General features: G+C 36.4%; 1 protein-coding gene across 1 annotated transcript in view; it reads right to left on the bottom strand.

Annotated features, from left to right (window-relative positions):
• Positions 1 to 2,532: 2,532 nt before the first annotated feature.
• ANO3 (anoctamin 3) overlaps positions 2,533 to 15,141 on the bottom strand; it is a 444,144-nt gene continuing 431,535 nt past the window's right edge. The window contains 4 exon segments of the mRNA XM_068988751.1: positions 2,533 to 2,715; positions 8,166 to 8,271; positions 8,445 to 8,525; positions 13,889 to 14,036. Coding sequence (XP_068844852.1) covers positions 2,533 to 2,715; positions 8,166 to 8,271; positions 8,445 to 8,525; positions 13,889 to 14,036 — 518 coding nt within the window.

Raw genomic sequence — 15,141 nt, 5'->3', positions numbered from 1 at the left:
TAGATTCTACTGCATTGGTTCACAAAAGGAGAATTTCAGATAATTTTTTCATTGTTTCTCTATTTTTCCATCGATTTCAAAAATATCAGAGAAGGCATTTCCTAAATCAATGTATTATAATTTTTATTAAAAATACCTTTTTCTTTTCATATTATTCCCACTAGGCATCAATACGATTCTATATGGTTATATAAAAATAACAGAAAGAGACAAATTCTCAAGGGCACAGCTATCTGTATTCTTTACTATAAGGCAAATATCTTTGCCTTGCATCCCTAATTGTAAAAGGACATAAATGTCAGGTTCATTTATGTCTTCAATAAGCATAGAGAGTATTTATCCTCAGGCATGTGTATACATTTAACCAACAAAGAAAAGGAAATGTAGATGCTACAAAATGGAAGTATTTAAAGTTTCTTTGTGCAGTTAGTACAATCAGTTACTGTGAATAGGCAGGTGGCAGAAAAAAAAAACCTCTCTGGAATCTGAATGGAATTCCCTTGAGAGTCTGAAGTTCTTCCTCTTGCTCAGAATCAGAGGGCAGGTAGGGAAGTATTTTTGACAAAAATCAACCAATCACTGTGATTTACTTATCTCTGGAGAGAAAGAAGGTAAACTAACATAAAACAAAACAAAAAACACTTCCATTGTTAACATTTTTTAAATAGTGAAGAGAGACTTTATGATTTTTCTTGCTAGAGAAACCCTTGCATATATACGAAGTAGTTTTATTTCCATTGGGTTTAATCTGGTCTTTATAAATTTTGGAAATAACTGTACCTTTAAACAGCACACAAAAAAATCACATATGTCTATGAATGCATGATTGCATACGGACTTCTCTGGTGGCTCAGTGGTAAAGAGTCTGCCTGTCAATGTGCAAGATTTGGGTTCGATCCCTGGGTAGGGAAGATCCCATGGAGAAGGAAATGGCAAACCCCTCCAATATTCTTGCCTGGAGAATCCCATGGACAGAGAAGCCTGGCAGGCTACAGTCCATGAGGTCTCAAAAATTGGGCATGACTTAGCAACTGAACCACAACCACCACGATTATGCATGCCTCATCCCATTCCCAGAAGAAGAAAATTGAGATTAAAAGTATCTTGATTTCTACTAAATATTTTCTTAATTCAACTCTTTCCTTTTTTCCCATCCTGCCCCCATAGTTTATGCCTCCACCAGACTTTCTTTATTTGAATGCTTCCTTCAACATCAGTCTGTGAACATTCATGCTCACAGAGTTCAGAGAAACAGCAACTCCACAACAAGCAAAAACAGTATCTTTCACAATCAATTTGACTTTGTTTCTACTGAGTTTTCAAAATAACCCAAATCAATCTACCAAAGAAATAACAGAAAACTCCCTTCAGTGATGAAGAGAAAGTAAAATTCAAAAAACTGTGTTATTCTACAAATAATATAAATTTATATTCATGCATTGTTTTCATCAGCTCACGAGCAAGAGTGCACGTTGTTGGAAAAGCTTACATGTTGCAAAGCATCTGGCTTCTGTTTTCCTGAATAAACAAGCTACAATGGAATATTTTATAACTGGTCTCAGAGCTGCATGAATTATATTAATAACTTGTGTTCCATATTGCAAGGTGCAAAGGTACAAGGAAAATCAATATATTTACAGCATTTCAAGTCATTCTGTGAGAACTGTAATAAATCAGGGAGGTGGAAATTAAGTATACTATAAAACAGCCTTCCACAGTAAATACGGATTCATTATCTTCTAAATGATATGAGAATGAAAATCCATATTTTATAACAATATGACTCCATTGGCCTTTAGTAAAGGAGAAAAAAAAGGCAGTGAAAGTGAATCTGCTAATAAACAGATTTGAATGCGGCCAATGCAATAGAGTATTCTTTCAATGAATGGTATTCTTTTTGGAGTCTTAGATTTTTGGTTTGACTACTGAAGTTGTGCAACTCTTCAACTGCATAATCAGTGAAAAACAACATGAATTTCCTGTGACACAGATCCAAAAATCCCAGCAAGAAACAAAGGAAATTCCCATAAAACAGTAAGTTGAAGGGACGCGGAGTTCTGGCAGCAAAGACAATAACTGATTTGTCATTTCTTGGTAAGTAGCTCAACTCAACCTAAGGTTCCAAAGTCAGATTAGTGTGTGCATCAGGACCACATGATATTTTAAGTCATGCCTGACTCGTGTACATTTACATGGAAATCTGTCATTAGAAACCTCATCATCACCCTCCCTAGTATACTGTATTGATGGAAGGTGGAGTTTTCCAAACACGCAACTCCCTGAGGCTGGTTCTGAGAATTAGACCCTGGCTTCCTGCAATGTCAATCTAAGCATTTTTTTTAAGGTCATGAGCCATTTTTCTTCTTCCCTAGAAGACTGGATATTTCAAATCCAGAGATGGCTGTGATATATTTCCAAATATCATATTATACATGTGGTTTGCCAGGTATGCCTTCCTCTTAGATCCCACCTAGAATTATAATTTGCCATCATGTCCACTAGCAGTATTGCCCCCATTGGGCAACAGATCCACTAAGGCCATTCATGGTGAACAGGGTGACCACTTTTTCTCCGCTGCTGTTGCAAGTGTTCTAGTTCAGCCTCGTACATCATTTCTTGGACTAAGTACTTCTCCCGTCTTATTCGGTCATATAGGTTCTTTGGTACATCCGGAATCAGGTATGCGATGAAAGACTTGATCCCAAAAACAAGGTGCTGAAAGGTTAAGAGGAGAAAGTACATTTTCAACGATTCTGAAATGCTAATTATAAACCAAAATAGTCACAAACAATGCTATGTTTGCCTTACAATCAAGCATCAGAACTCAGTATGTACCATCTAGAATATTTTGGGGATATTTCAGGGATATCCTAAAACTATATTGGGGATACATTTATTGCCTTCCATCTAATAAGTATTACAACAAAAACGTGTTGATGTCAGCTTACAAACACTGAATGAGTCTGACATGCACACCCATAAAACCTTTATATACTATGCAATACTGCTATGATATGCATTGTCACACATGGATAAGAAAGACCATATGCCGGGAAAATTCCTGCATTATAAGATGTTATAAGACACAGTGTATGAACCATACAGAATACAGTGAAACTGTGAAGCTGAGTTTGGACTCAACCCCCAACATACACATTTTTCAGAATTTCTACTCTATTAAAATCATATATTATTATAACTGCTCTAAAATATCTTATCTTTATCAACATTTATTCTATGATAAAATATATTATACTAAAATAAACTGATAAAAGTATTGCATTAAAAAAAGCAGGAACAAAAATCAAAAGGTAATATGCCTGTGATTAAAAGTACAGATGCTGAATGAAATTGCATTTGAATCTTACTCCAACACTCTTAGCTGTGTAACCTTATGCAAATCACTTATGCTCTTGATGTCTCAGCTCTAAAATGATGCTAATATTGGTATCTTTTAAAGGTTGGTATAAGAATTAAAAGAGCAAATATATGTGAAAAGTTCAAAGGTGTGCTTGGTACAGTATAAACATTGCTTAAATAGTACCTTCAACTATTATAAATGCATCTTTTTTCTTTTCCCATGAATAATAGGTCTTTTAATTTCTCATTTAAAATAATCTGATTGATAGAGTTAGGATGATCTGTAGAAAAGAACCCATTCACTAATTTAAATTGTAACAAATGTTTCTAATTTTTACTTCTGTGCTTTTGAGTCACATTGATTAAAAAAAAATCTGATTGATAGTTAGGATAATCTGTAGAAAAGTACCCATTCACTTGAAGGATTTAGGACTTAATCTCTATGTGGAAAGGAAAAAGGTACTTTTAACTGGGTTTGCTGTACGTGTCCAGGGAAATAGCACTGCATAGTAAATCATAGAAATGCAAGTCATACTTTCCCATAGACAAGCAGATCAAGAGTTTCTCTCCTGACCAAATACTTGATATGCACAGAATATCCAGCAATGTGACTCAAGAGCACAGAAGTAAAAATTAGAAACATTTGTTACCGTTTAAATTAGTAAGCAGGAATATGCTCCAAGTCCTATGAGGTTCAGTCACTCAGTCATTTCTGACTCTTTGTGACTCTAAGGACTGCAACATGCTAGGCTTCTCTGTCCTTCACCATTTCCTGGAGCTTGCTCAAACTCATGTCCATTGAGTTGGTGACGCCATCCACCCATATCATCTTCCGCCACCCTCTTCTTCTGTTGCCCTCAGTCTTTCCCATCATCAGGGTCTTTTCCAGTGAGTCAGCTCTTCACTTCTCAAAAAGCCAAAGTATTGGAGCTTCAGCTTCAGCATCAGTCCTTCCAATGAATATTCAGGGTTAATTCCCTTTAGGATTGACTGGTTTGCTCTCCTTGTAGTCCAAGGGACTCTGAAGAGTCTTATCCAGCACCACAGTTCCAAAGCATCAATTCTTTGGCACTCAGGTTTCTTTATGGTCCAAATCTCATATCTGTAAATGACTACTGGAAAAACCATAGCTTTGACTATATGGACCTTTGCCTGCAAAGTGATGTCTCTGCTTTTTAATACGCTGTCTAGGTTTGTCATAGCTTTTCTTCCAAGGAGTAAGCGTCTTTTAATTTCATGGCTGCAATCACCATCTGCAGTGATTTTGTAGCCCCCCAAAAATACAATCTGTCACTGTTTCCACATGAAGTGATGGGATCAGATGCCATGATCTCCAAGTCCTATATAAAAGTAATAAATTAACCTACAAACTGATTCTCAGAAATTGATATGCAAGTATGACTTAATACTAAAAAGGAAATCTTTTTTAAGTTAGATTTTAATACCCATTTATCAAGGCACTGTCACAACCAGTAACAGATGACAATTTTCTTAAAGTGATAGAGTTTATCTTAAAACACCTACAGCAGATAATATACTTTAAAAAAATCAGAAGTATTTCCATTGAAGATGGAAACAAGACATAGTTGTTCACACTGCTCCTATTCAACATCCTATTGAATTGAATAGGATCCTATCCCATTTCCAGCTATAGAGTAAGGCAAACAAAAGCAATCAAACTTTGGAATTCAAAATGCGAAACTGTTGTTATTTGCAACTGGTATTTTCATTTGAAAAGACAATTCACCAGATTTACCAGACAGAATACTAGAACTTAAACAAGGAGGTATGATCATCTTAAAAACACTATTAGCATTCCAGCAAAAATCAAGCAAATCATGTAAGGAAGGTTAAGATAGTATTCATAACAGCAATTAAAAAAATCCATACATTTTATAGAAATTAAAAGGGAAAAATAGCAAAAGAATATTTAAAACTCTATTAAAGGAATAGAACAGTTTGAATAAATTCCATGTTCATTAATGAAACAACAGAGATTTTATAAATAAGTCAAAATTTGATTTCTACAAATGCAATTCTAACCAAAGTCTTTGCTCAATATTTGAAGGAACCTGAAAAACAGTTTATATGAATGACTAATAATTCCAAATAGCTATGAAAATTTTTTAAATTAAGAGAAAATGTGGCAGGAATGGAAGGTCACTTGCTTTATCAGATATGAAATATTTAAATATTGCATTTATATAGTGCAATAGTGATCCAGTTATAGTGATCCAGTTACAGACAGAGTGATAACTCAAAATACTGAGGTCAGAGATATACCTGTGACAATATAGGAACTTGAAATGCTTGAAATATAACAGAGATGGTTTTACAAGTCAGTGGATAGATAATAGATTATTTAGCAAATCGCAGTGCAAAAATTATTTTACTATATGGAGAATAAAAAAATAACTTTTTCTTTCAGACTCTGTGAGAACTCCAGGTATCTTAAAGACGTGTGATAGGTAAGACTATAGAGCTGATAGTAAAAATGTAGCAGAATACCTTTTTGAATTGGAGATAAGGAAAGTGTCCTAAATAAGCAATACAGAATAAGCACACACCATGAAAGGTAAACAGTTATGGGCTTGACTACATCAAAATGAACATTATCTGCTTACAGGTAAGACTAATAGGTTGTGGACAAAAAACGATATCTGCTATGCATATAACTGGTTAAGATTAATATGTAAAATAGATAAGGAAATCATAAAATTTGTTAACAAATACACTGGAAACACAATCCAAAATGGACCAAAGTTATAATACACTTACAAAAAAAGGAAGCCTACATGGCTTTCTAGTACTAAAAGTGATGGTCAGTGCTGTTAATAAACAAGTTATAACAAAAATAAATTAAAGCAAAATATTACCTTACTCTTTTGCAACTGCAAAATATTAGAAATCAGATACTATGAAAATCTGGTGAAAATCCAGGAGAATTTTGAAGAGCACTCTCTCAGTATTATTATACATGAAACCAAGTATGCATATAAACTAACAATTCCACACCTGAGTAAAATATTCCTTAAAAACCCTTAAATGTGTTTACAAGATAACATGTCCAATAGTCTTAATAATAGACACATTGAGGTAGAGAATTATTGTAGGTCTAAGTACCTATCTTGAGCATATGGTATTTAATTTTGATGAAATATCATAAGTGGACAAAATAAATTACAGATCTCATGGATAGATGTCTCTCTAGATCTGAAAAAGTACAATGGCAAAAGATAACATGAGTTATTACATAATACCATTGAAGTAATCCTGGAAAATAGTACTTAAAGTAATACTATACACACATACACACACACACATATATATATTTATAAACAAACATATATTCAAATAAAGATGTGGAACATCTTCCACAGAAGAAGAGAGAGTGGGTGCTTATGGAAGGAGTGGGTAGCAGGGAATGAAAAGAGAGGGGGAAAAAAGAGGGCATCATTGGTGTCATGGATCCATGATGGTAGGTTGCTGGTAACTGAGGCATTTAATTAAGTTCTTAACTGTATCAGGCTGGCTATATTTTAAGCAAGGCAATGATACTATAGCTTCTCTAAATTTCTTCCCAGGACTACAATCTAGTATTATTGCATCACTCTGATCATCAAAATCTGTGCAATTTTTATAAAAGTGTTGTCAGGCATAAATTAGTGAATTATTTGTATGCTTATACAAATACATATGATCAACTATAATTAGCATTGATTGTTCAGAAGATAATCTCTCCATCCGATGAATAAAATGGGTCCTTTTGTCAGATTATGAAAATCATTCTTTCCTTTTTAAATTTGGTTACCATGGTGCTCATAACTAAGTTGAAGTACAGTTGATTTATAATGCTGTGTTAGCTTCAGGTATAAAGCAAAGTGACTGAGTTATATATATACATATACATTTATTTTTTCAGATTCTTTTACCTTCTAGGTTATTATAAAATATTGAATATAGTTTTCTATGCTATATAGTAGGTCATTTTTGGTCATCTATTTGATATATAGTAATAGACTCTTGAGAGTCCCTTGGACTGCAAGGAGATCCAACCAGTTCATTCTAAAAGAGATCAGCCCTGGGTGTTCTTTGGAAGGAATGATGCTAAAGCTGAAACTCCAGTACTCTGTCCACCTCATGTGAACAGTTGACTCATTGGAAAAGATTCTGATGCTGGGAGGGATTGGGGGAAGGAGGAGAGGGGGGTGACAGAGGATGAGATGGCTGGATGACATCAGCAACTTGATGGACGTGAGTTTGAATGAACTCTGGGAGTTGGTGATGGACAGGGAGGCCTGGCGTGCTGCAATTCATGGGGTCGCAAAGACTTGGACACGACTGAGCGACTGAACTGAACTGAACTGAATATGTATATGTTAATTCCAAACTCCTAATTTATCTCCCTCTTTCTCCTTTAGTAGCTATACATTTGTCTTCTATGTCTGTGAGTTTGTTTCTGTTTTATAAATAAATTTATTTGTGTCACTTTTTTAGATTCCACAAATGAGTGAAATATATTTGTCTTTCTCTGTCTGGCTTACTTCACTAAGTGTGATAATATGTAGGTCCGCCATGGACCTAGAGATTATCCTAGTTTTCTGATATAAACACTCTTTAACTAACATTATTCAGCCCTTGCTTTTTATGTACTTGTCACCGTGGTTTCATTGTATTTAAATCTTTCACAGGTACATAGTCAGCTCCAGTTTTGGAAGTCACTGAGAAACTGAGCTCAAAAAGGCAATTAATGTATCAGCTGGAAAAGTGTTTATCTACAGTAATTTTATCAGCCTGTGACTAACCTCAAACACAATAATGAAGGCCAATCTAGCAGCGAGGATATGCCAGTATTGTAGGGTGAATTCATAGGGTTTGGAACTCCAAGGAGGACCTCTGTAGTCTCGGTACCTAAAATCCACAAAAACAGAGTTTGGAGAATAGAGATCAAGATGTGAAGATCCCAAATGTTCTTTATTTGCCAAAACTTCAAAATGACAATTTCAATGGGCCCATTAACATGTTGAATGGAGGAGGTGGAATGGTGAAAGCAAAAAGAAAAGACAGCTATAATTTTAAAGTACCTGCAATACCCAGATTTTCCTATGCCAAGTTCACTCAGGTCAAAGAAGGATAGGCTATTGTTGACATATCCTGTTAAACAACTGAAAAGAAAAGAAAGCATCATGTGACTCAGATTCATAAATTTCTAATCCAACTCCTTCATTACAAATGATGGGGTTTAATAAGTGCAGTTACGCCTTTCTTTCTAATTATAAACTCCGAGCAACTCAGCTCTCTGATTCTATTCCCTGACTCACTATACCTGTGATTATACCTTAATGAGACCGACTCTTGCCTGCGATTTCCCTGCAATAGTTTCTGTCTTGCCCTATCACCTGGCTTATATTTTGTTAAGTGTTCACTGCAGAGTCGGACATGACTGAGCGACTGAACTGAACTGAACTGAACTGATGCAGTGAGCAGGTTTCCCTGGTGGTTCATAGGGTAAAGTGTGTCTGCAATGCAGGAGACCCGGGTTTGATCCCTGGGTTGGGAAGTTCCCCTGGAGAAGGAAATGGCACCCCACTCCAGTATTCTTGCCTGGAAAATCCCATGGACAGCGGAGCCTGGTAGGCTACCGTTCATGGGGTTGCCAAGAGTCGGACACGACTGAGCGACTTCACTTTCACTTTCTTTCATGCAGTGAGCATTGTGGTTATTTCATATGCATTGAAACTGCATAAATATACTTTTATAAATATACATTATATACAAGTTACAGTATTTGGATAATTATAATCAAGCAGCCAGTTGATAAAAATGCTTATTTGTGATTTATTAGCTTATTTAATTTATATATTGAGGACCTAAAATTTGTTAGAAAATTCTAGATACTTGGTATTCAACAATAAACAAAACAGGCAAAATTCCCTACCCTGATGGTTCAGTATTAAATTGTAATCAGGGTCAACTTTTACAATAACTTTAGAAGCTTATTATTTCCACCATGTGGATTAAAAAAAACTAATATATACAGAAACTAAATGACTTTCTTTAGTACTATAATTCTCAAAATTTCTGGTTTCAGATACCCTCTACATTTAAAATAGGCATTGAGGATCTCAAGGAGCTATTTGCATAAGGGCAACCAGGTAGCATTAGTAGTAAAGAACCCATCTGCCAGTGCAGAAAATGATAAGAGACAAAGGTTCGATCCCTTGGTTGGGAAGATCCCCTAGAGGAGGGCATAGCAACCAACTCCAGTATTCTTGCCTGGAGAATCCCACGGACAGCAGAGCCTGGCAGGTTACAGTCCATGGGCTGCAGAGCTGGACGTGACTGAAGCGACTTAGCATGCAAGCATGCATATCAATTGATATTTACCACATTAGAAATTGAAAGAGAATTTTAGAAAATATTTATGTTAAATCATTGTAAATAACTATCAAATCCATTCAAATAATATAAAAACACATTTGAAAAATATATATTTCAAAAGAAAAAATTGGAGTGAGAGATGACACAGATTTACATGTTTGCAAAATACCTTAATATCTGCCTTAATAGAAGACAGCTAAGATTGAAAGCAGGAAGAGAAGGGGACAACAGAAGATGGGATGAATCACTGACTCAATGGACATGAGTTTGAGCAAGCTCCAGGAGATGGTGAAGGACAGGAAAGCTTGGCGTGCTGCAGTCCACGGGGTCGCAAAGAATCAGACACGACTGAGCAACTGAATAGCAACAACAAGATACTCATGTGTGCTCTATCGTGTCCAACTCTTTCGACCCCGTGGACTGTAGTCCACTAGGCTCCTCTGTCCGTGGGATTTCCCAGGCAAGAATTCTGGAGTGGGTTGCCATTTTCTCCTCCAGTGGATCTTCTTAACTCAGAGATTGAACTCAAGTTTCTTGGGTCTCCTGCATTGGCAGGTGGATTCTTTACCACTTGAATCACCTTGGGATACCTGCATTAAATTTGCTGCAATGTGCTGTTTTTGTTGAAAGTTAAGTAGAAAATCTGGCCTCATACAGATTAACTAGTTGGAAAAAAGAAGACTATTTTAATATTTCAGATAAATGTCAATATTTTTCTTTGGTATTCCACCAAAGCCCTACCTATGGTAATTTCTCAAATTTTTGTTGCAAAGTGGAATCTTAAAGTTTCAATGAACTTTCACATAAATTGTTTCATAACAGGTCTATCTTGTAGTCTGAATTCATCATTTATCCAAGCATGATTCTGTGATATCAAATAGGGGCCATTTGGAGAATGTCTTTTCCCTAAATCAGGGGTCCCCAACCTCTGGGCCACAGACTGGTACCTGTCAGATCAGCAGTAGCATTAGATTGGAAATAAAGTGCACAATAAATGTAATGCACTTGAATCATCCCAAACCATCCCTCCTCTCCCAGGTCTTGAAAAACTGTCTGCCACAAAACTGGCCCCTGGTGCCAAAAAGTTTGGGGACCGCTGCTTATGCGGATATCCCATATGTTGATTTATTTTTTACTGAAGAGCATGAAAAGCACAATTGTTAATATCACCACTGATTTTTATCAGAAAAAATAAATACTGGGAAACTCTCAAGCCCAACAAACATTCTTGATTATTTTCCTTAAAATGACAAGCTAGTTTTGTGCATTTTATAAAAGAGTGTTTGCTAAATACCCAAGTCGGAATACTCATAGTTTGTTTGGTAATTGTTCTTTGTCTGGCAATTGTTGAAAAAAGTGTTGGTTTGGTATGCAGCTCCAACAATCACACAGGTGCTCTCTGACACTCCCATCACACTTCAGGCTATAGCACAAGTGCTTCATGCACACTTTGTGCTTTGTCAGATAGAATATTGAGAAAACATTTATTCAAGGGTAGAGACTTGATACAATTAATAATTATTACTGCTTCATCAAAGATATTTTGAAATGTCTTTGTTGTTGTTCAGTTGCTAAGTCATGTCCAACTCTTTGTGACCCTATGTACTGCAGCACGCCAGGCATCTCTATCTTTCACTACCTCCTGGAGTTTGCTCAAATTCATGTCCATTGAGTCGGTAGTGGTGTTCAACTATCTGAAATTTTGTACTGGCATCTTAAAAATGGTGACTGTAGTGAGAAATGCAATCATTACTAGTAGTTTTTGGTGCCACTGCTTTGAGTGATGCAAAGCCACCAAAAAATTTTCTCCACCAGTGCTTTTGCACCATCTGTGCAGACTTCAATGTGGTAAAGAAAGCAAATAGTATCTTAGTATTATTATGAAAATAGTATTGACCTCACGAACACTGAAGACGACATGCAGGCCACAAACTGAGAACCTGCCTGGAACATAACGTTGTTAGAGCTTGGGTTTGAGTGCCCATTTATCTTATTCTAAACCTCCAAATATTGATTGTAGGATCCCACTGACTTCTCCCCCCCTCCCTGTCCATCCTAGACCTCATAATTTATCATTTCAGCTGATCTCTTGCCAACATTCTCCTCTCCACTGCCACCTTGCCCTTTTGCCCTCTTGCTCTAGAAATTTCCAATCTGAATGACGGTACTCCAATTTAGCTGCTAAGCATATCCAGAGAAAATTAAATACAGGTAGCCCTTGTGAATGTGTGGTTTCAACCTCACATAAGTCCACCACATCTCTCCTTTGAAATGATTCTGCATCCCTAGTCACTGCTTATGGAGAAGGGGTCATATGCTGACTAAGTGAAAAGTCAGGACTGGAATGTAAAACAGCTGATGCCCAGCCAATCTCATTCTCATCTGCCGCTAGGTGGCAGTAAAGACACTAACAAATAATGCCTGTGAGGAAGAGGGCTGCCAATTGTGCTATGTATTTCAAATCTTTCCTGCTTCTAGACCATTTTGAATTAAGAAAAAAGGGACTTTGTGATTTTTCACTGCTAATATTAAAACCTTCTTTTTCAGTGTTTTGTGTTTTACAGTTCATAAAATATTACCTCACACATCATTTCTGAAACAAAGTTCCAGATTGATGATATGCCTTTTAGTAAGAAGCAAAGTTAATACTTAAGTCTAGGGAGTTTGACTTCAAGTCAACAATCTCTTGACAAGACTCTAAAATATAAAATAAAATCTCATGTCTTTATTACCTCTCTTTGAAAAACTGAGATGTTTGTTTGTGTTGAGAAAGGCACTGCAATGTTCTGAGACAAATTAGTTCATCAGCAGAACTAAGAGCTGATGTCTTCCTAACCAGGACTCGGCCTGCTGGGGCACAAGTCCTGTATGTAGATAAGATGCAAGCCCAGAGCTGCTCTTGAAGGGAGGAGAGGCAGCTTCTCCTATCACTACTAATCACCTATCACTACTTTCACGCCTAAAGCTACCCTTTAGCTAAAAATTCCAGTTTCTCTCCCTTTCATTCTTCCCTAACACACATTTTCAAGAAGGAAAGATCTGGAAAGTCCAGGTCCCCTAAGGCAGTGGTTCCGTTAATAAAATGAGAAATTTTGTTCCCCAGGGACCATTTTGTGATGATTGGAGACATCAGTGGTTGTCACAACTCGGGGAGCAGGGAGGTTGCTTTTTGTATCCACTGGGTAGAGGCCATGGGTGCTGCTAAACATCGTAAGATACACAGGATCTTAAAACAGAATTATCTGTTTTAAGATAATTTAAGATAATTCACCTCCTCCTCAAAAACAGAATTAACTGCTCTACAGTGTCAATGGTGCAGAGGTCAAGAAACTATGGAAGTGTTGATTCAAATTTTTATGAAAAAGAAAAAGGAGGCAGCTCTAGGGTATCTTTTTCTGCATCCTTAAAATCTCTAGCAGTAAATTCCTTTAGAAAAATCTCTTATATAGCCGACAGTTTCTTTACATTCTGCATCTCCTCGCAAACTAGTTTAATTCCCTTCAGTATTCCAATTAACTATTATGGGCCTCAATTTCCTGATAGCTCAGTTGGTAAAGAATCCACCTGCAATGCAGAAGACCCTGATTCGATTCCTCATTTGGGAAGATCCACTGGAGAAGGGATAGGCTACCCATGCCAGTATTCTTGGGCTTCTCTTTTGGTTCAGAGGGTAGAGAATCTGCCTGCAATATGTGAGACCTGGGTTTGATCCCTGGGTTGGGAAGATCCCCTGGAGAAGGAAACAGCTACTCACTCCAGTATCCTGCCTGGAGAATTCCATGGACTGTATAGTCCGTGGGGTTGCAAAGAGTCAGACAGACTGAACGACTTTCATATCACTTCACTTCATAGACAGAAAATTGCACTGGATGATTTTTAAGGTCTCTCCTGGTTTTATATCTGACTTCTAAATACATTATAATGTTTTTTACCATTTTAATGCTGGTGATGAATTTACACAGAAAGTCATAGAGAGACTCTAAAATTATTTGCTGTAAAACACTGTTGCGCTTTTTATCCCACTTGGTTTCATCTAATAAACATAGAAACACAATGATCAGAAACATTACCCTTAATGGTCACAGAACAAAACTGCCCAGTAAGTTCTGTTTAATGACAAGCATAAAATATGTAAAGTTAACCTTACCTTTCACTATATTCAAAATGAGTTGCACAGGGGCCATATTTGTATTCATAGACAAAACGTGGGATGTAATCAGATGTTATAGCAATTACAAAAGCATTAGTGATCACAGCCAATATACCAATTCCTTCAAGAATTCCATACCAGATACCTAGTGGGAGAAAGATAAAAGACAGTGAATAAAAAGAAAAAACAGAAAATCCTTTAGTTTTCCAACCTTTAACTTGGAAAAGATGTTTTAGTTATGCTGGAACCAAGTATTGTGAAAGTGTTAGTTGCTCAGTTGTCTCTGACTCCTTGGGACCCCGCAGACTATAGCCCACCAGGTTCCTCTGTCTATGGAATTCTCCAAGGACACTGGAGTGAGTAGCCATTCTCTTCTCCAGAGGATCTTCCTGACACAGGGATCGAACCCAGGTCTCCCACACTGCAGACAAGATCTTCACCATCTGAGTCACCAGAGAAGCTGCTGTTGGAACCAAGCTCTGTCCACTATTTATTTTCTAAGGATGGTGTATATCTCACTACAGATATTACAGCTACCGAATTCTTTCTATAGAGAGGAGGAAGATCCCATCTACAGAGATTTGAAAATTAGAAGATTGTTGAAATTGGTTTTTATTTTTAACAATGAGATATGGCATAGATGCTTAAGATTCTTCAAAGCCTATATATAGAACTTGATAAGTACTTAAACCAATAAAAATATAGTAGTACTTCATTGTGTGAACCCCAAAATATCTGCATTCACTATGAGTTTTGCCTTTATCTTTGTCAAAAACATTTTTGATGTAAAAATATTAAAAAGTAAAACTAGTTTACTGTCAAGATCTGGAAATCACTGGTTTCTTAAGAAGCAGAAAATCTCAACCCATCTGGCATTACATAGATACACGAAACAGGCTTTGAAATTGTATATCATCAACAGACTATTGATTTTGGTCAAAACTGATGTTTCAAATAGGATTAAAATTAACTTTAAAAAACAATGATATGAAAAAATAAGTCCTAGAAAGGTATATATGACATCCTTTACAGTTACAAACAAGTTTATGAAATAGCAACACTCAGTAAAAACTTACTCTCAGGCAAGAGTTATAAATAAAATTACTCTTATTTCATTCTTTTGTTAATGAAAACAGTTTTGTTATGTTTGGAAGGGAGCCCCAGCAATAGAAACACATATGGTGCTAAGTAAGATCAAGCCACCACTTGACCTTAGCAATGCAAAAACCCATGTAGTTCCTGAATCTTAC

The sequence above is a fragment of the Capricornis sumatraensis genome, chromosome 16, assembly GCF_032405125.1.
Source record: "Capricornis sumatraensis isolate serow.1 chromosome 16, serow.2, whole genome shotgun sequence".
Classification (NCBI taxonomy): Eukaryota; Metazoa; Chordata; class Mammalia; order Artiodactyla; family Bovidae; genus Capricornis; species Capricornis sumatraensis.
The sequence above is the reverse complement of the archived record's forward strand: the minus strand, read 5'-3'. Positions and strand labels throughout refer to the sequence as shown.